Here is a 22,746-nt window from a genome sequence, read left to right on the forward strand (position 1 = left end):
CAGGTGATGCTGATCTTACCTTTGAAGAGTTTCAAAGAGCAGTGTGGAGCTGTTTGAAAACAGGGGTTTCAAACAGCCCCTTGCTGCTCTTTGAAGCAGGGCAGGGTCCAGGTTTCTGTGGGCCCTTCTGGCTGTTGCTGCTATTTCTTCCCAACAATTGCTTTAAAAGTATGGGTCCTTTAAATCCTAGAATATGTGTGTGGGAAAGGGCACACATGCAGCTGCTATAGCACTGTACTGTGTTCCTCTGGTAAGAATGGCAGGAGGCAAAAAAAATTGAGAGAAGGGTGATTGCACAAGCCTGGCTAAGCAGCTAACTGCAGGGAGTATAAGGAACCTAAGCAATTGGAACAAGGGCTGTCAAAATACGTATGCTTGGAATAGCATAGTCCACCCTATTACCAACCCACTTTTTACTGGTTTACTGCTGGAATTATTGTTGAACGCTCTTCTGCTGCTGCATTGTTTGTATTTTGTACTAGGCATTCATTTACTGCTGTTGCTTCAAGCCTACGTGTAAGAGACAGTGCAAACAATTCAGGACCAGTATGCAACTACTATTGGCAGGCAGAATGCTGGCATTAGCAAAGCTTCCAGAACAATTCACTCTTGGTTCAACACAACAAGATAGCCCCACTATTATTGGTAGTGGTTGTAGCAATGAGCTCATATATATTATATTCACTTGCTTTGATAGATAGTAATTGGCATGCTTTGGTATTACCCTTATCTGTGGGCCTGGGGTGCTGGGCTCTCAGACCAGAAAGGGGAACTATCTGTAAGGTTAAGGCATTTGCCACCTATGCTCTCATCTGGGCAGGTGGGACGATGGGACATCCTAGGCATTGTGACATATGCTGCTTTGTGTATAAAGAATGTATAACCATTTACTTGGGCGCGGACACACCATGTCCTTGTTGTGGTGTCCATTCTGCATCTCTGCAAATGAAGGCTAGGAAACCTGGCAGGCTTATTTGCTGTAAGTCTATGCTTTTCTTAATGAAGCACTAGAACTGATCACTCTGGCATCTTTAGCATCCTTCTTTGGTATTCCTGCACCCAACAACTCCCAGGAGCCCTCTGCTGGGACTGTAGTTTGGAACAAATGTTCTTTTCCATAGTAGCTTCAGTACAAGGGGCTAGCAGGAGTAGTTCTGGAACCTGCCCTGTTTAGGGGAACACAGTTTGTTCGTTGTTGCATAACTTCACTACCCTGTTCCTTTTGCTAACCTGACATTGTTTAAGGCAGGGGCAGCCAATGTGATGCCCCATGAAGGCTGGGGCTGATGTGTGTTGCAGTCCACAACATCTGGAGGGGACCACATTAGCTATTCCTCAAATATGGCAACTGCTAATTCCCATCTTGGTCTGGGAATAAAGTAAAGCACACATTGCTGAAGGGAGTGTGGTGTTTGGAGCCTGTTTTAAAGAATCTTTTAACAGATGCAAATATACCCAAATTCTAAATGATGATAAGGACATGCTGCATGGAAATATGTGCTTTTTTCTAGTGGTCTTCGACCTAAAAGAGGAGTCCTTATGCTTTTAAATACCTAGTGCTTTGCTCCTTGGCTTCCCATTATTTTATGTGTGATATGCAAACAAATGAAGCTAGTTGGGGGGCGGGGGCACACAGAGAAAAAAATCCTGTCAGAATATATTACTAAGTCAAGTTATCTGAATTATATTTTATGTCATGGCTGTGTGTAATGTTAAAAAGAGAGAGGAAATATTCCTTTGCTTCCAATGTGTTATCTGCGAAGCCTCAATCAGTGGATTTGTTCCAGGTGGCAGGTAGTCTGGTTAATCCAGACTGTCTTCACTTGGCTGCTGATGCAAGTCCCTCCTGCGGTGAGAAAATTTCTGGTTTCTTTGCAGATAAAATCTATGAGATTTTGATTAAAATGTGTGTCTAGGCAAGGAAAGCAATGTCTAAAGGGAGAAATATTAGGGACTCATCGCTCAGATTGCCAGTCAGTATCCATTAAGTTGTGTTGCAGTGTGTGCTTTTGGACCTCCGTCTTGCCTTGCTTGAAATTATTTTGGGAGCAACATAGGATTTTTTTATCTATAAACTTTTCTGTTGCAGAAAGAGGTGGCTCTTTCTTTAGAAGGAAGCATGTGCTTCATTATAGTGCAAAGAGTCAGGTCCTTTTCTTGATGCTTAACAGTGCAATCATAACCATGTCTACTCAAAAGGAAGTTTTGTTGAACTCAGTGGTGCTTACTCCCAGGTAGGGGGGGGGTTAGGATTACACCCCAAGTTTAGCAAACTACAGCTTAAAAATAATTGACATTTTGAAAAACCAAATCAATTATTATATAATTTGCGTTGAGACAATGCAATTCTCTATGTGCCTTTACAACATTGTTTCTTTCCATAATTAGTAAAAACTATTTTCAAATGAATGCCCCTAGTCTTGGTTTTATGTCTACTTGCAAAAAAAACCCAAAAACAAAACACAGTAAAAAAGGAATAGAAACGTATTCTCTCTCTCCAAAGAATCCAACTATTCAAGAGACAGACCTGCTACAGTCTATATAATACTATATCATGATTTCAATAAAATGGGAAGGAATATTACCTAAGTCTTGCATATTTATTCTTTAAATGGCAAGAGTAAGTGATATTTGGAATGGAAGCCCTGGAACAAGAGATGCACACCTGAAAAATGGGAAAGCAAAGCAGAAGGAGGATGGATACAAATCATTCTCTGGGTGCAGCTGTAAATCTGCAGCACAGTCTACACATAGCATAGCTCTGGTCTTCTTCTTCATGCTTTCTGTATGATCTGGTCTTAAAAGACTGCATGGTGATTGCATGCTTACTGACACTGGGATTAGGGAAGAATGGTATATTAGGAGGGTGTACCAAATAACAGATTCAGTTGGACTTCTACTATGGAAAGTGGATCAGATCAGTTTGAGGCACTTCAAGAACACCTGCTTTAGGCACAGGTCTGAATCAGAAACTCTTTTTGGAAAGTCTGAAACTTCCAACTTTTACAATTGACTATAGTGGGGAAATCAACAAACGTGTAACTTTTTAATCTTTTGATATAATTGAATGAAACATGCAGGAATATCAAACCTTGCTGAGTGGATGTAGCCTACAAAATTTCAGCAAATGGGTTTTGTGCAAGTTGTCTTTAAATTTTGAGGGGTGGGGAATTTTGGGCAGGGGAAATGAACTTTCTACAATGTTGTTTGTTTGGGGGCAGAATTGGATGACATTTGCAGACATACAGTGGAACCTTGGTTTACGCCTACCTCCATTTATGAACGTCTCTGTTTACGAATGCCACGGACCCAGAAGTTTTTACATCTGGGTTCCGCGGCGCTTGGATGCGCAGAAGTGATCTGCACAGCTCGCGCATGCGCAGAAGCGCTCTATTGGCACTTCGCGCAAGCGCAGAAGCATGCCTTTGGTGAGCAAACGTCTCGGCGAGCGAATGCCTCCACAGAACGGATTGCGTTCTCAAACCGAGGTACCACTGTAGTTGCCTCTTCTTAGGGAATGAAGAATACTGATTTCAGATAGGTAGATAGATGTGTGGGTAGTGGTGGGGAGTTGTTGGGAGTCTAATGTTTGGGAAATAGGATTGCTTGTCCCACCCACCCACCCCTCTTATTTTTGGAGGACTTGTTAGAAAATTGCACTTATCACAGATTTAAAGATGCACAAACTAAAGCAGCTTTCTTTTCAAGTTTTCATCCCTTTGAGTTACTAGCAATTTGTAACTGTAGCAGTCTGAACAATTTTTAATAATTTCAACAAGCCAGAATTTACAGTGCACAGGAAATGTTCATAAAAATTTTATAGGTATCTGTGTAGCATTTTCACTGCTAATTATAGCAGCTAATCTCTACTCAAGCATACACAGTCATAATTGGAATAAACTTGTAAAACTTGTTTGTATCCACCTAGGAAGTTACAAATCTGTAACAATGGAAAAATAAAGGATAGTACCCTCCCTGAGTAATTGCTATGTGAATGTTACCTTTACATAGGAGGAAATGCAAACACATACAGGATTAGGGCATACAAAAAAACTTAAAGGTTAAGGAACGTGGGTTAAACATGAAGGCATGCAACTTCACAGAACTTTAGTAGTCTGAATATGCATAGTTCTCCTGAAACTAAAAAGCAGGTGTGGTTTTAAAAGAATGTATGTCTTGGGGCAGAGAAATAAAGAGTTTGCTATGAATATTGTAGTTCCTCTGTCCATAGACCTAATATGATTGTCAGAAAGGAGCCCTGAGCAAGTTCTTAAAAGGGTAAAGGTTTATACTGTCAATTTAGTTAACACAATAGCTGTGAACTAGCCAATCTTGGTTGTCATTTGTTATTTCACTGTATAATAAGCAACTTTGTACACTGACATTTTATGGCAACTGTTATAAGGATTTACAGGTTAAACACAATATACTAATTTTTCAGAGTTGGAGGTGGATGGTAAAATATTATACTGCACTGCAACTTAAAACTTACATTATGATCACCCTGACCCTGTTGGCATGTCACTTTAACCCACAGATTAAATTAAATATTAAATTTGATTAAAACATGCTTTCATGTGAACAAGCGGTTTGCAGACCACCCTTTGCTCCTCCTGCCCTCCTTCCTTCAGTGCACAGGGGTGGGCAGGGTGGGTTAGCAAGGACAAACCAGTGACTGACTTGCCATTATATGCAAGCCAGTCATTGCAGTTGTTTGATCCTAATAAACTACAATGGTAAGGCAATTTATTTTTAATTATGGTTTAATTGCAAGCCAGGCTTTCTTCAGCAATGCATCAGATGAGTGGCAATGATCAAACTTTCTGCTCTTTGTCAGCTGCACCACAAAGAATTAGATTATCATGAAAGCTGGAACTACTGGTCAACTATACCCTTTCCCCAGGTATCACACTACATACTGATTCTAAAATAAATCAGGGCATGGTAAGAAACTTGGTCATCCTGATCTACTAATTGATTAATGACTTTCATATAGATGACCCTTGGTGTCCCTTCGAACTCTTCAATTCTATGATTCTATTATGTAAGCTAAACAAGAAAATTGAGTAAGAATATGTTGTAACTAGAAACAACTTTAGTTTAGCATTTGCAGTGATCACTCATTAATTTAAATACACCTTGTATGCCTTCCTTTATAGGATATTTCTGGGCAAAATTCCAAGTACTGTTCAGAATTTTCTTGTTCTTTACCAATCAGGCCATGACTAAAAATGTGACACTTTTATTAAAGTGTCTATTCCTTGACTCTATCCTCCCTGTAACAGTACAGTGGATGTCCTTTGGAATTGTCAGGAGCTGAAAGCTGGAACACAGCACAAAAGGATTTAAAACTAACAACTTTAATATTGCTTGATCCTTGCTGTCACATGTAGGATTAGCCTTTACCCAATAAAAGTAGGTGGTATCCATCATGTAATGTCCTTTTCTATTGTATTTGAACTTTGTAGAAATTGATAGCCATTGTTTCATTTATATTTGATGTGGTGCTTTTCAGTGAAATAAATGATTTTTATTATTAGAGCATTATGTCAGAGGACGCCAGGCTTGACCCAAATAAGCTTTTAAAGAAGGTTGTACGGCACTTACTACAATAATAAATATATGATAGGAGAAAGTGAATTGCGTAGCTAATATGCATAACAACAAGCCACAGTGCAGAGTCACCACGTCTCATGGAAAATATCAGTTTCCTGGTCAAAATAAAACTTCCCAATGCATTATTGTCCCAACTCTATTATTTTCATCACCATGAAACTACACATTGTCGAAGTAAAACTCACTGGAGTATAAATCATATATCGAACAAATGGTAAGCTCTTCAATTTGAGTAGGCTGAAAGCAAATAATAAGGTTACCATAACCTCTGTCATAAGCTTCAATATGTTGATGACAACATAGTATGTGTACATGCAGAAGATGACCTCCAAACCATCCTAACTATCTTCACAGAACCTTATGGAAAGCTTGGCCTATCGCTCAATATCCAAAAACCCAAAAACAACCCCTCTGCAGCAACACAAATCCAACTTAATGGTGTAACATTGGAAAACGTAAATCATTTTCCCTACCTAGGCAGTTATCTTTCCACAAGGGCCAACACTGATACTGAAATCCAGCATTGCCTGAACTGAACTCAGCAAGTGCAGCTTTCTCCTGACTGAAGTGCAGAGTGTTTGAGGACTGGGACATATGCAGGGAAACCAAAATGCTTGTTTACAAATCTATTGTACTACCAACTTTACCATACACTTGTGAAACATGGACCACTTATGAATGCCATCTCCAACTCCTTGAAATATTCCATCAACAGTGTCTCTGAAAATTTTTACGTATCACTTGGGAAGACAGGTGAACTAATGCCAGTGTACTGGAAAAAGCAAAGATCACCAGGGTTGAAGGAATGATTCTTCAACCTTGTTGGACTAGTCATGTTGTTCAGACTGATTATCATCTTCCAAAGTGGAACCCGGGGCAGACCGCCCCCATCGCCCCTCCCTCGCTACGCCCCTGCACGTTTGGCAAATCAACTCCTGCCCGGAAACCTATGTCTCCACTGTGGAAGGACATGTGGATCCAGAATTGGCCTCCATAGTCACTTACAGACACACTGTTAAGACCATATTCATGTAAGACAATCTTATTCAGCTATGAATGATCGCCAAAGAAGAAGAAAACGAAATACTCCCTACTGTCCTTGGGGAATGCACCCACTATCCAAAAAGTGCTGTCAAGTGGAGCTTATGTCTGACCTAGTAAAATTTAATTTATCTATGATCAATGAGAACTTCAGCTTCATAATCATTTAGATTCATGTCTAGAAAAACAAACAAAATAGTGAATGAAACTATGTCTCCTTGCTTCAAAAGGAAGCACAAGCTTCATTGTGGTATATGCAAAAAGCAATGGCATATTTTGTGGAAGAGTATAGAAGGCAAAGTAAACGTTTAGAAGGAGGAGGATGCTAAAGCTCTAAGTTTATTGTCAAGAGTAGAAGAGAAGCAAATACCGTGTTTCTCATATTATAAGACACGTCTTATATTTATTTTTTCCTCAAAAAAACACACTATGGCTTATTTTCAAGGGATGTCTTATTTTTTTCTCCTCCTCCTGCCGTGGCCGGCATTGCTGCTGCGCCTATCACTATGTCTTATTTTCGGGGTATGGCTTATATTCCTTGAATGCTTAAAAATCCTGCTATGGCTTATTTTATGGGTATGTCTTAAAATATGAGAAACAGGGTAAGCAATTGACTTATTTATTTATGAGATTTATCTACCACCCTTCATCATAATTTTAGGGCAGTTCCCAGAGGATTGACTTCCAGTGTACATATTCTACCTATTAGCTAAAATCAAAACCTGTTCTGCCATGGGCGTAGCTAGGATTTATGTTTGGGGGGGGGAACAGGCTTCATGTTAGGGGGGCAGAACCTCAGTTAGTTAAGTATTTTTATTGATTTACTTGATGGGGGGGATGCCCCCTGACACATGCCCCTTGGCTACGCCCATGATATAGGATTGGAGTTTAAGCTGCTTATAGTGGAAGTTGCTTGGTGTTGAGAACTTTTAGAAAACATGGATGTAAGAATACATGTCTTATATATGTGGTATATCAACTTCGAGCAACTGGCACAACTCTTAGAATGCCTTGCCTCATCCTATGTTTTTGTGCTAGGGGAACAACTCTTAAGATTTGACAGCACAATTTATGTCTATTACTGTTCTAACTTATTAACACTGACAGCCTGTTAGGAGTTTTACAGAACCACAGAAATGATGTACCTTACTTGTAATTTACATCAGATGGATAAAATGGGTCTAAGAGGAGAGACATATAGATGTTTTTAGCACAGCAGCAGCTAGGCCATATTGTAATACACACTAGAGGATGAGATGCCACAGAATGAATAAAAAGATGGGGATGTGGTTGAGGAGAACCTGATGAGATGATGTAAGGTGGATCTGCTACTTCAGGGTAAAGAAAAGGGCCTTGAGGAGGAACTTAAATTTGGAGAACTAACTGACTCATTGAACAAAAAGGGAAAGACTTGTATAGACAGCAGCATGGCAAGAGGTTTAGAGAAGGGACAAGGGGGCCTAAATGGGACAATAAGAAGAATTTATGCAAAGGGGGGGAACCAATAAGATAAAAACGGAACGTTTTGAAAGTTAGAAGTTAGAACTTGAAAATGAGGGGCAGGGAGTCAGCAGCAAGAGTAAGGTGAGTTAACCTTTTGTGGAGGATGGGGAGATGCTGCAAAAAGAAAGGACAGAGAGAGGACATAACTGTAGTCAACACAACAGGTGGCAAGAACACAGCTTGCAAAGCTTAGCAGTATATAGAGGGAAAGTGCAGATCTCATACGGTATACTGAAAGGGATTCAGGGCATTTTGAAGAAATGATATGAAATATCTGTATTTCCATAGTGGAGGGGTCACCAATACAGTGCCTGTGAGTGCCCCATGGTATCCCAAGAAAGAAAGGAAGTTAGAGGGCAATTAGAAGTGAGTGAGTGTGGTGTGGCCACATTTGTACATTTTTCCTGGTACTGCTCCCTGCTGCTATAAGACAGTAAGAGTGTGTGTGTGTGTGTGTAGAATCAATATTGTGTTATCTCCACAATCAGGATCAGCAGGATATAGCTGACTTCCCATGGTAAGCATAAGGTTGTCAGACTGTCTCTGTAATTTTGTGATATGTTATGCATTCTGAAAATTCAAAATGAGCCCAGTAGTCTAAAAAGTTTGGCAACCACTGCCTTAGTGAAGATACTGACATGGCAACAGTGAAGGGGGGAAATGAAATTTAAGAAGTATAAAGAGGAAAGCAAGGGAATTTAAATATAAATAAATACAACATATATAATTACTTTGTCAGAAGTACGTTTTGAATATATTCTTTTGAAGCATGCTTAGTTAGGAAAGTTTATCACAGTACACACATCTTTCTAATTAGATGGAATAAGCTAGATGATTAGAGCTGTACATTAGAAAGCATTAAAAGGTTCATGCAATTTCTTTTCGTATAATTAGAAAGGAATTTTCATAACCCATAAAAGAAGAATGTAATTGTACAATTTAACACAGAATTTAAATATTAAGATCAAACTAGCAGGGCAAGTAGCTTAATAGGATAAATGATATTAACAGCTAGTGTCAAAGCTTAATTTAAACAGAATGTCTTCATTATTCAAAGAGTTGAGCAAATGCAACTCTCAAAAGGTTCCCCCCCTATTGTTTTTCTTCAAAAACAAAGAAATATGCTGGAACATGCAGGGAGACCGAGAAAGCACAGCTGCCTCTGGCCATTGGACCTCACTGTCATATTGTGGTGCAAGATGTTATAAGAAAAGAGCTTCCCACAGAACTTGCGCACAGATCCTTTTAAGAACTCGTTAATTTTGCTCTTGTTGGAAGGATAAGAGTGCTGAAATAGAACACTCATTTTCAGCTTTGACTTTTCAAAGTTCAGGAGAAGCAAGCAATCTATTTCACTTTCTACAGAGACCTAAAATGTGAACATAAAAGCAGAAGAAGAGCCCTTTTGGATCTGGCCAAAGGTCTCACTCATCCAGGGTGACTGGGCAGACAGAACTTTTGGCACTGCTGAACCTTGTAACTTTGCTGGAAGATAGTTGTGTTGCAGAGGGTGTGTGTGTGTGAGAGAGAGAGTGACCAAAAGAAGAACAGACAGAGCTCAAAGATCAAATCAACCATAAGTGAAGGTGCTGGTGGTTGTCTGGAAATTAGGGAAGTTGCAAGTTTAGACAGCAAGAGCCCATTCACACCATCATCAAACAATGTGACAATGTGATGTTGTGAAAGGCTCCTTATTGCTTGAGCCTAGAACCTATCAATAGCATGTGATAACCTTGATATTTACCCACCTCCGAGCCAATTCATAAAATTAGCTAAGATAGTTAATTACTTGGAGCCTTTATATTGCACACCTAAACTGGCATAAAACATTCCATGGCTGAAGAATAATAGTTCATAATAATACTTCAGGAATCTTACCATAAATAAGTCCCGGGCACCAATATCAACAGCAAGCAGAAAGGCCTTTTCAAATCTTTGATGCCTACAGCACAAGGAGAAAACAAAAAGGACAAATTGAAGTTCATGGCTAACATGCCTACAACAAGTGTAAAGTAATCTGACAGCTCATCTTAATTCTTCAAGCACCATCTCTCTGTGTAACCTCTTTAAGAATAGGCCTGGTGTGATAAGCATATTTATTATACATTAAAAATTATGTTTTAATAAATAAATAGTGAATAGTGAGGTCAAGATGTTGGTGTTTAGGCCATTGAGCTCTCTGTGGCCCAGCCATTATTTCTTTCATATTCCATAAGCAGTCAGCATCCATATCTATATGTTTGTTGGACTATGAATTGTTAAACCCAATCTTTGTTTTTCCTAGGTGGTTGTGATTGTGAAACAAGTCTGAATGCCCCTCTATAATTTACAAATACAATTCAAAGTACCTCAAACAATCACGAACCCATATGTCTCTTCGAAAAGAGAGATAAGGAAATCTGCCTGCAAACCATGAAGTTCAGATACTTCTTTTGACAAAAGTGATAGCCAACAGATATATGACCTTCAAGATTAGAGCTCTCTGTCTGAAAGTGCAAAAAGTGAAAAAAGGATCACTTTCTGTCTGTATATTTGTAGCATATGGCTGTCAACATGACAATTATTATAGGTCGAGAGATTTTAAATATGAAGTAAACAGGACTCAATCAAGCAATACTTATTTATGAAATCAATATGCATGCATATACATGGTCTCATAAGATATGTGGGGGGCAGAAGCACAGCTTGTTCCAAGTTTTGGTGCTCCCCTGAACAATAAATATAGCACGCGTGGGAAAATTCTGTCTCTCCAGATGTTGCTAAGGTAGTATTTCCATCATCCCTGATGCATTCTGGGGCTGATGGGAGTTGCATTTCAGCAACATCTGGAGCGCCAAATGCATTATGTCCAACTATCAGGCACAGAGAGAACCACCAGTGAATGATGAGGATAAGACTGGTGCTCAGTTCAGAGGGCTCCTCATAGATCTATGGGTGCCATAGATACTAAGCCAGCCATGACACAGGGACACTCAAGATATTAGGAATAAATATGGGGAAATGTGCATGCACAAAACTGTGTACATGTGTTGGAGTACAAAATGTGCTTGAATCCTGCCATTGTGCACATTCACTGGTCATCCAGGAGAACATGCAAAAATAAACATCACAAACAGGCTTACAGTATCCAGGTGATACTGGAAGGCTTAGGATCTTATACACTGCCAATGAAGGAGCATTGGGTAATATGTACAATCACTTGTTTATACTGTAAATTTGTGCATATTCTCCAACCTGGCCTCTAAATGTGTACAATGGTCAGTGATCGTGCATATTCTGTATTCAACACACACTAAAATTGCCATCAACAGTGGACTTTATTTACCATGCCATAACCTGGTGCTGCACAGCATTTAAGCATTTGAGTCAGGAAACACCCCACCCCACCCCCGGACAAATCTAACCTTTACCATGAACTCACTACATGGCCTTAAAGAAGCCATTCTCCCCACAACCACTGTTCCTAATCTGCAATTTGGAGCTAACTACTGGTTGTAACTGTATCTGTTTTGTTCTTTCATTTGTTTGTTTTATAATTCAATAAAATGCTATAAAAATAATAACAGGTTGTAAGGATTACTGAGTGTATGCAGGGGTGGACTTTGGTATATGGTACCCTGAACAAGGACATCATTTGGTGCCCCCCCTAAATATTTCTTATTTTCATGCCCTCCTACCTCTTGTCTGCCGTTCTGTGCATGGTCTCAAGTGGGCAACATCACAGCTGCAGCAAATCAATTGCCAGTCTGACCAGGGCCTAACTATGAGTATGTACCAGTATAAATAATAGGTTTTGTTATTATGTTTATTTTGTGGCCCCTCGTCTCGACAGCCTGTGAAGGGAACCACCCACACTGCCCTAAATCTGGTGCTAGTGTATGTAAAGTTCATTGAAAATTCAGTAGATTCTGCTAGTCATCAAAATCAGCAAAGAATGATCTATGAGCAAAAGCCATAGTTCCACATTGCCCACCAATCTGAGTTTATCAAACTGATGTTGGCACACCAAGGAAGGAACAAAGGGCCCACCTTAACAGTAAATTTAGATCTAAAAGGATTCACATCCATGTTCTCTTATACATATGCATATTCAGATAAATTAAATAGAGATTAAAATTGCTTGAAAAAAGATTGATAATCTTGTGAAATCTCCTGTTATTGAGGTTATATTCCTCATTAATAAATATTGTGGCATGGTTCTAAAGAGGATGTGAAAGGCTACAGGACTTGCTTTGAGGCTTGGGAAGGCTAAGGTAGGAAAAGAGACCAAAAAACCTCTGCAGCTGTTGGTGGTGGTAGCTCTAAGTATAGTAGGGGTAGTAGTAAGATTTCTAACTCACCCTTCATCTAAGGTCCCAGGACAGGTTATGATTTAAAAATACAATATACTAAAAACAGTTTAAACATGTTGAACATTTCAGAACCATGTCCCACGAAGAAGCAAAGATGTACAAAACAAAAAGAATACTTATTGGGTGGCCCTGTGTGTTCGAGTAGTGGTGGTGGTGGGTCTTACTACCCTTCTTATATGTACAGTACTTGATTTTTGTGGGGAGGGAGAATATGCTGGCAATAGAAAATATTTCGAGTTATTTATAACCAACAAGCAGTCTTAGACATGCTCATTGACCATGTAAGCGTATTCCTGGTGCTGAACTGATAAAAGGAGTACTGCTACATTCCCCCTTCTCATTTTCAGTAAGAATGCACAATGTTTAGAAAATCATCTGTGCCACAATTTTAATTTATAAACCTTTCCTTGTAAATGAAGAAGTCTTAGAACCTGCCTCACCAAGAAGTCCAGTGAAGGATGATGTGTGATATGTAAATGAGCATTTAAAATCTTTCCAAAGGAAGACAATGAGAGTAATGAATATTGGAAACAATTTGCATGTAATTGAATCCAACAAAAATTAAGTTTTAATTTGTTCAAATTCTGAAATGCATATGCAAATTTTTTAAGTATTTGGAATATCGTCGGAGCATTTACTTAACAACAAGCAATTGTATTTAAGCATAAGAACGGTTGATGAAAATAGGTTAAATCAACAACAGTTACCAAACATTTGCCTTAGGGCTTACATGATCACTTTTAATTCAGTTATTTCATTTAATATTTCAATTTAATAGTTTACTCTTTCATTCATTTTCTAGGCAACCTGCCCATTTCTTAAGAACTAATTATTCATAAGAAACAATTTCCTCATAAATTCTCCTATCAGCAATTTTTGGAACAGAAACAATAGTCTGGTTTTACAAAATGAAAAACAATGCTACCTACACTGTGTAATATTTACTTTTAAACTCAAGATAACTAAAAAGGGAGAATGATTCATTAACAGAGAATATATTATGGAATATCAATTCCATTTAGAAGAAATGCAAGAGATCAAAAAGTATTTGAAAATAGACTGCTTCCTCTGATAAAAGGCATGACAAAAAAAGGGAAACAAATTTGAAAAAGTATTTCAAGAGATTTAGAGCTCTATTTTTTTTAAAAAACACACACACATAGTGGTGTATTTTGTAGTTAATTACAGTAAATTCCTATACAAATAGAGCAAATTCAGCTCCAAGTCCAATGTCACTGCATGTTTCACTGATTGAGCAATAGCAAAAATAAATAAATAAAAATTCCTTCCCGTAGCACCTTAGAGACCAACTAAGTTTGTCATTGGTATGAGCTTTCGTGTGCATGCACACTTCTTCAGATACACTGAAACAGAAGTCACCAGACCCTTAAGTATAGTCAGAGGGTGGGGAGGGGTATTACTCAGAAGGGTGGTGGGAATGGGTGATTGGCTGATAGGAATGGTAAACCTGTTGACGACTGTTAATGACTGCAATTGGTCTTGCTGGAAAAAGCAAGGGGTGAAAAAGAAAGCTTTATCATGTATAATGAGATAAGAATCCAATGTCTTTACCCCTCCCCACCCTCTACTAGTTGGTCTCTAAGGTGCTACTGCAAGGATTTTTTTGTTTGTTTGTTTGGACTACGTCAGACCAACACGGCTACCTTCCTGTAACTGAGCAATAGCAGAAATTCAATTCAATTCACTTTGCAGGATTTAATATTTACCACAGACCAAATCATTGTACTGTCATCAGATAGTACGCAAAGATATACACCCTAAATTTCAATTAAATTAACATTTGAGTATTTCTGAAGTGTGCATAATCAGCTATAAGCACTTAAGGTACAGTCCACCCCCTCCTGTACAACCACTAGAGTACCAACAGTGAGCTCCCTTGGCTCTGTTCAATTGACACAGGCTACTTGTACCCAGAGGATGAGTGGTCTAGATATGTGAAATGGCCTGTGAAGTCCTCTTTCTGATCAGAAATTATTTCTCATACAAACTTTGTTTTAGAATGATTATTTATGTGGTGTGGAAACTAAATGTGAGCCCACAAATAAAAGATGAGCACCCACCACCTACTACTCAGTGCTGTGAAGATCTCATTGCCCTTTATGTGGTCAGGTGTATAGTTATAAGCACCAATCTCATAGAATCACAGAATTGTAGTCCACCCCTTGCAATGCAGGAAATATCAACCAAAGCATCCATAACAAATGGACACCCAACCATAGCTGTCAACTTCCGGATTGGAAAATAAGGGATCAGCAGCGGCACAGCACCAGAAGTCGCTTCTGCGCATGTCCAGACATGTGCAGAAGCGACATCCGGTGCCGGGCTGCCCATGTCCGCATGTCTGGGCATCAGAAATCGCTTCTGCGCATGCCCGGGCATGCGCAGAGGTGATTTTCGGCCAGCAGGAGCTGCTTCCTTATAAATCCGGGGGAATTACAGGATATTTTGCCATTCGGGATAACAGCAGGAAACAGATTTAAATACAGGGGTTTCCCACGGAAAACGGGAGACTTGACAAAAAGATCTTGATGTTTAGTCAGAATCTCCTTTCTTGTACTTTGGCGTAATTGGTTTGGGTCCTGCCCTCCAGAACAGGAGAAAACAAGCTTCCTCCATCTTCCCTGTGACAATCCTTGAGATATTTGAAGATGGCTATCGTATCTCCTCTCAGTCTCCTCTATATCTATATGGAAATAAGGACTGCCCAATATTAATTGAAGCCAGCATCTGTGGAATGCGTTGTTCTTGCTGTTAATGCCAGATAATGAAATATATTTCTTTTCTATGTTAATCTATTGCAAAGATTAAAGGAGTGTGTACTGGATACCACCACACTGCTTTCTGAGATCCTAAAGACACAACCTAAGGCTTTCAGTCTTGGTCTGAATTAGTGGTGTGTGTACACACACCCTTTAGGGTGGAAAGCAACCACAACAATACAATGCATGTGTATGTCCTGCCTTTAGAACACTGGCAAACAGTGTGATGATGCCATACTGCAAATAACTAAATGAACTGATGATATTGTATCTCAGAAAGCACACTGGAAGGAAGTACAAAAAAGTACTGTACAACTAAAAGCAAGTGAGAAATGGTTATTTGAATGAAGTAGGAAAAGTGCAAAATGTGGAAGGCTTTGCCAATCATCCCAAGGTCCCTTGTGGTTTTTTTGGCCAGAAAACTGCAAGAAGCAGCAGCAGCAGTTCTTCTTCTTACTAAGCAATTGAGTAGAATACTGCCTGCTTGTCATCTTTGCGTAAGAAAGACAGTCAAAGCGGCTGCATTCATTTTTCCTTTAACAGAAGCAAGACATTCATGGGTTGCGGGGGACATGCAATGTTTCAAAAGTGGGCAGGGAAGAAGGAGTCCTCTGTAGAGCCCCCTCTTCTAGGATATAAGGCTTTGAAAGGAATTAAAGCTGGTTTATTGTTGAAAAGATTTATTGTTGTTGCATCGTCCAAATTCTGTTTCTGCATTTCTCACATGAACAGACCGAGAAGCACAACATGGTTTTGAACTAGTTCCCAGGACAGTAGTCAGTATGGAATGAACCGTCAAAATGGTGTTTCTATGGATTAAGGAATTTTCTGTATGCCACCATGCACTTTGCTATATATATTGCAGTGGTATAGAGAAAAACATATAAAAATCCCCCAGTCAGTGTGACTGGAGATGAATAGATTACAAAGTGACAATAGTTGATGCTGGGAACAATTTAAAGGCAACTTCATAGGATGTCCATTTCACATGCACTAAATCACATATAATTGAGTAGCCTCAGTTTCCTTTTATGTTGTTGTAAGAATGAACACATTTCCTTTTCACAGTTTGGCTCTTTTAATTTTGGCAAAGTTCTGAGACGCTTAATGAAAGAGACTGAAGAGGTACATGGAATTATTCAATTAAAATTATAATTCAAACAGTAAAGCTGTAGCTGCTTTCAAAACGTATCTCATACGTTCTTTTTATTAGAATCTCCTTTCCCTTTGAATTTCCCACACTCCTTATCATTTTTATTTTCCTCTAAGAGAAAATATTTTGTTGCCATAGCAATCTCTTGTAGGGATGTTGCTAAAATGGCTTTCCTTCAGGCTTGTAAATGCTGCAACTCACATCCCCACTGCACACACCTCCTCCCTACCTCTTAGGATCCTCAACCTCTTACTGTTTAGGAACTCCTCAATAGTCTACCTTTATCTTAAAATACAGGCACATTCCAGCATTCTCTTCCAAAGTACTCTGGGCTGAAAACAGATGTTAATTAAAAATGCTGATAGGAACCGATGACACCTGTTGTTTCACACTTATTTTGCTCAACCCTGTCTGTTAAATCCCAGCTTTTATTACATTAATTCTCTTCAGCTTTTCTTCTGTTCCAGCTTTAGCCCTCTCACTCTGGTGATCATGTAAACTTAACAGTATGTCTTGAAAGCTACATTTATTGAGAAAACATATCAGCATGTCTACACACCAGGAGGCAGCACTAAAGCAGAGGGAACTAAGGTTAGGGATGAGTAGCTGCTTCTACTAAAAATCCCTATTGTGTTAAGTGTGATATCTCATCAATTTTTAAAATGTAGATCAACATTTGGTAGTAAAAATTAAGAACTCAATGCACTTTTTCATGGTTGCAGGACCAGCTTTTCCTTAGACCTCTGGACAATATTGGTTACAGATGCTTTCAAACTATTGAGTACATTACATCAAAAGTTTCACTGTTTACTGTGAACCTATACAGTAGGTTCAGGGCCTGCTCCAGACAGACCCCCTCCTGTATGCATTGACTGAAAGGTGGTATATAAATGCAACAAACAAACAAACAATAATAAAAATACATTGAAATAAAGTCCATTTAATTGTGTGTCTTTTTCCACAATTTTTTGCTAACTGATGCTTCAATATGTTATGTAATCCTTCCCCACACTTGTGTTGATGTCATTAAATTTCCCTAGCTTTGATCATTTTTTACATGGGTAGCTTATGGGTAACCTTAACTGGGAGGATGTTTCAAAAGACATGGGAGATAATAGGAGAAGCTGCCTTTTGGTGTGTAGACATGCTGAGCACATTCTAAGAAATGCTGTCTACATGACACAAGGTAATCATTTATTTGGTATACACATTATCCCCAAACTCAATCTCTGACCTTCCAGAATATCACTTGCTAAAGTGCAAAAGCATACCCTGCCATGAAGTGGGCAGCAGCTATTGCCTTCAACTGCATGCCAATTTTTACCTTCTATTAAGCTAGCAAAAGTCTGGATCATCAGTTTACTACCAAGTTAGCACTACTTTAAAAAGCATTTGTTATATCCATTTTGATTCCAGTGAGCCACCAAGACAGGATCATAGCCTTTGCTTTACTTTAATAATGGAACTTGATCATAAAAATGGATGCTTTGTGCCCCAGATGACAGCAATCTTTTAAACTCTTGCTCCCTTTTTGTTGCCAAAGAGGTACCGAATGGTATTGATCTCAAGTTATACAGACAAACGAGGAGAGGTACTTTAAGCCTGCCTTCTTCCCTCACTGGTCTCCTGATTTCTCCGAGGAACCCCCCACTCCCCCCCAACTTCCGTCTTCCTTGGTCATTCCCACTTCTCTCTGTCAGCTCCTTTTTGTTCACTCTTAGTCATTCAATCCCCTTTCTTTCTATGTTCTCTACAACTTTTTAGAAGACTTTCCCCCTTGCCTTTCTTCCCGCTGGTTCTTTCCTCCATCTTTTCTGCTTTTTACCATTCAATTTTGTGCCAAAGATTCACTTTTAGGACCACTACTCATATCCACCTGGTACCACCCATTTGCAAGATCCCTGCCCCAGAATATTCCTAATTGGATTTGAATCTTTTCCATCTATCTGATGCCACCTCTCTTTTCCCTTTCGTAAAAGAAGCCTCAACCCTCCCACCCCAACTCCTTTACAAACTTCCTAGACAACCTATCAGTGCCCCAAACTCTTGTTTTTCCTCCTTGGAAAATGGCTTTTAAGCACTTCCATACCACACAGAAACACTACCCAAACATTATCCTGGTGTTTGCAACCTCTGTCCTGTTACTGAATCCGTCCTGTGTCAGTGGCGTAGGAAGGGGTGGGTGGTGGGTGCGGTCTGCCCCGGGTGTCATCACTGGGGGGAGGTGACATCGCCGCCCTTGGGACGCTCACTGTGGGCAGCACCCTCCTGGGACGCCTGCCACTCACCATGGGCAGCACACCCCCTGGGATGCTCATTGCTCACCACAGTTGGTGCCCCCGCAGGTGGCTAGCTCCACCCCCGCGGGCATAGCATGTGCACTGCTCCAGGTGCCGGAGCAGCTAGCTCCGCCTTTGCTCTGTGTTCATCACTCTTCAGTTCAGCCTTCTCTTTCGGTCAGAATTCTTTCCCCACTATTCCTCCCTTCCACACCTTTCCTATATGTTCCTATGTATTCTTTAGACCAGTTCACTTGAATGAATGGCTTTAACTCTATAAATGCCTGTTGCTATGGTTGCTTAAGAAAAACTGTTCCAATTAACATCTCTTCAAGATTAATCTATTAAAAGGGAAAATTAGAATATTTAAGTTTCTTACATTATTTCTCTCTGTTGTTCCGTCCCTGTTAACCCTTTATGGGAATGCTCTGTGGTCTCTATTAAAATATCTTAAAGACATGTCAAGGTTGAATGCACATTGTGCACCTGCTTGCATCTAAATGGTACATGTGGTACATTAACCATAAAATCAAGAAAGTGGCCTAATATAAGGGGTCAGCTTTGAAAACTAATTTTAATGTTGGGGTTGAGACCTGAAACGTAGATAATATAATCATTAAATTTAAAGAGTGAGGAATAAAATTGACCAATTTTAGAAGTTCAGTGTGAAAAATTGTATTAGGCCACACATTGCTAATTTGCATTTTTAGTATGCATTAAACTCAGCTCCCCCTAACAGTTATATCTTTTAGTCCAAATACAGAGCATATCCACAGAACCACTCACTTCTCTATAAAATTGAGGAATGATTCACTTTAAAACGTGATTATGGCAAAACAAATGAAAACAGCGCCTTATCTACAATCAGTGCTTTTTTCTGTGGGTACTCCGGGACACTTTTTTTCTAGAAGAAAAGCACTGTCTACAATGCATGTCTTTATAAGAAGGAAAGTCTAGCTAAACAAACAAAACTGATAATAAATGCTTTTTTTCCAGGGCAATCTTTTAAGAAAATGTGTTATCCACATTAAAGGACAAGGTTACTGAAATGAGTAATTAATCTGAAGTTAATAAAAAAATTAAAGCTGTCATTCACCTGAGCAGATGGTGGAAGAATCTTCTTGCATATCTGCTGATCTGGTCCCTGTATTCCAACACAGTTGTCTCAGAGAGAGGCCTTGTGGGTGCATAGAAGGTTCCAAGGCTTGCCTCCAGCTGAGCTGTGGAGTTCAAACACAGCACCAGTGAAACAAGTGGAAACCCTTCACCTATAAGAAACTGCTCTTGTCAGTCAGGTTTTTCAAAGACAGACACAATGAATTGTGAAGGTGAGCTGAGCTTGGGAGACACTCTGTAGGTTTTGTGGTTTTGTCTTTTGGGGCTGTGTGTGAGTAAGTTTGTGTGCTTATTTGTTTTCTTACTTGTTTGTGTGCTTGTGCTGGTTTTCTAGGGCTGCTGCCTCTTGGATTTGGGTGACTGTCCAGGCTTGTGTGGGTGTTTGTTTCTGGCTGTGACCTTGTTTGTTTCTGGCTGTGACCTTTCACCTAGAAGTGTGAGTCAGGAAGTTCAGGTGATTAGCTGTGGGCGGAGCTAGTCAGAGCTTGGAGTGCAGCAACTGAGGAAGGAGCAGAAGGTGAGCTGAGCTTGGGAGACACTCTGTAGGTTTTGTGGTTTTGTCTTTTGGGGCTGTGTGTGAGTAAGTTTGTGTGCTTATTTGTTTTCTTACTTGTTTGTGTGCTTGTGCTGGTTTTCTAGGGCTGCTGCCTCTTGGATCTGCCTCTTGGATCTGGGTGACCCATCTTTTTGACCTAGGGCAGCAAATCTCATACGTTTGTTAGGGGGGACCTAGGCCTCTTCCTCTTTCCCCCTTGACCTCAAGGTTTTCAAGATGGAGGTGGAGGGAACAACCATTGTCACCTGCAATTCCTGTGCAATGTTTGTTTTCTTGCCAAAGGATGTGGGTAGCTACACCTGCAACAATTGCAAGTTGGTTGCCCTACTGGAAAACAAGGTTGCCCTTCTGGAAGAGAAGGTGCAGCAGCTTCAGGGGCGTGTATCTACGCTCCAGAGAATTAAAGAGCTGGAGCTTTTCTTGGATGCAGCAGAGCACACTGTCTGCACCAAGGAGGAGACAGGGGATCTCCCTGAGGAGGAGGTCAGTTCCCCAACACAGCAGCCAGATGTATGGAGGAACGTGACTCATAGAAGTAGAAGGCCCAGGGATCGCTCTGAGTGCTTAGAATTACACAACCGTTTTGAAGTGCTCATGGAAGACGAGGAACAGACTCCACCTGAGGATCTCTCCCTCATCACAGTTGATGAGGAATATGAAGACGAGCAACCAAGTCAGTCCTCTGGAAATATGCAGGTAACCTTGGAAGGGACAGCACATAGAAGAATCCCAACCAAGCCTATGAAGAGGCGTGTAGTGGTGATTGGGGATTCCCTACTGAGGGGTACAGAAGCAGTGATCTGTGGGCCTGACAAGATGTCTCGAGAGGTGTGCTGTCTACCTGGGGCCAAGATCAAAGATGTAACAGAACGGCTGCAAGGAATCATAAAACCCACCGACAAATACCCCTTCCTTTTGGTGCATGTGGGAACCAATGACACTGCAAGCCATAGCTTACAGAAGATCAAAAATGATTATGAGGCTCTGGGCAGGAAGTTGAAGCAATTAGATGCACAAATTGTCATCTCTTCTGTCCTCCCAGTTGAACGACATGGCCCAGGGAGAGAGGGAAAAATAGGGGAAGTGAACAACTGGCTTCGCAAATGGTGCAAACAGGAACGGTTTGGATTCCTAGATCACGGTCTGCAGTTTCTTGAAGATGGACTTCTGGCAAGTGATGGACTGCACCTCACAAAAGTTGGGAGGAATGTTTTTGCCACAAAACTCAAAAACCTCATCAGGAGGGCTTTAAACTGACTTATGTGGGGGAGGGAGACAGTGGTCCTGAAGGTAGGAGTCTATCAAATGCTGAAGATGATCATCCAAATGTCAAGGACCAAATGGAGCAAGCAGCATGCAGACCTAGTGGTGGGACGAAAATATCCTTAAATAAGAGACATGGGGGAATGATCAACGGTCTTCAATGTCTGTATACTAATGCACAGAGCATGGGAAATAAACAAGATGAACTTGAGCTCTTGGTACAGCAAACTAAATATGACATAATAGGCATCACTGAAACCTGGTGGGATGAGTCTCATGACTGGAATGTAGTAATAGAGGGATACAATCTATTTAAGAGAAATAGACCAAACAGGAAAGGAGGAGGAGTAGCTTTATATGTTAGGGATATGTATACCTGTGAAGAGATCCAGGATTTAAAACTTCAAAGCCAAATTGAGAGTATCTGGGTCAAAATTAAGGGAGAGAAAAACAACAGTGATCTCATTGTGGGAGTTTACTATAGATCCCCAAGCCAAACTGAGGACACAGATGATGCCTTCCTGGAACAGATGGCCAAGCATTCCAAAGGAAGTGAGATAGTAGTAATGGGGGATTTCAACTATCCTGATATTTGTTGGATGTCAAACTCAGCCAAGAGCATAAGGTCGAACAGATTCCTCACTGGCCTTGCAGACAACTTCATTGTCCAGAAAGTGGGAGAAGCAACAAGAGGATCAGCCATTTTAGATCTGGTCCTAACCAATAGTGATGACTTGGTTAGTGGGGTAGAAGTGGCAGGATCATTAGGTGGGAGTGACCATGCTCTTCTGGAGTTTATTATCCAGCGGAAAGGAGCAACCAAGCATACTAAGGTCCAAATTCTAGACTTTAAGAAAGCCGACTTCAGAAAACTTAGGGAAACGCTGGGTGAAATCCCATGGACAGTAATACTAAAAGGGAAGGGAGTTCATGATGGTTGGGAGTTTGTTAAAAGGGAGATATTAAAAGCACAACTTCAGGCAATACCAATGAGACGGAAACATGGAAGGTGCCTAAAGAAGCCAGGCTGGCTATCTAAAGAACTTTTGACTGAGTTAAGATTTAAAAGGGATATGTACAAAAAATG

The 22,746-nt window shown here is 40.2% G+C and overlaps 1 protein-coding gene across 13 annotated transcripts in view; it reads right to left on the minus strand.

The window, feature by feature from the left end:
• Positions 1-22,746, minus strand: part of WDPCP (WD repeat containing planar cell polarity effector) — a 215,590-nt gene that overhangs the window by 69,277 nt on the left and 123,567 nt on the right. For 10 of the 13 annotated variants that reach the window (XR_009557270.1, XR_009557269.1, XR_009557271.1 and 7 more), the window contains exons 12-13: positions 19,821-19,944; positions 10,039-10,102 (exon numbers count right to left, since the gene is read on the minus strand). Coding sequence is in view for 7 of the 13 variants with exons in the window: in XM_035110455.2 (XP_034966346.2) it covers positions 10,039-10,102; positions 19,821-19,944 (188 nt within the window). In the remaining 6 variants the exon portion in view is untranslated. Of the gene's footprint in view, positions 1-2,585; positions 2,666-10,038; positions 10,103-19,820; positions 19,945-22,746 lie in introns of all 13 variants that reach the window. The other 3 variants (XR_009557273.1, XR_009557274.1, XM_060272325.1) reach the window with 1 other exon arrangement.

Source organism: Zootoca vivipara, chromosome 3 (assembly GCF_963506605.1).
Source record: "Zootoca vivipara chromosome 3, rZooViv1.1, whole genome shotgun sequence".
Taxonomy (NCBI): Eukaryota; Metazoa; Chordata; class Lepidosauria; order Squamata; family Lacertidae; genus Zootoca; species Zootoca vivipara.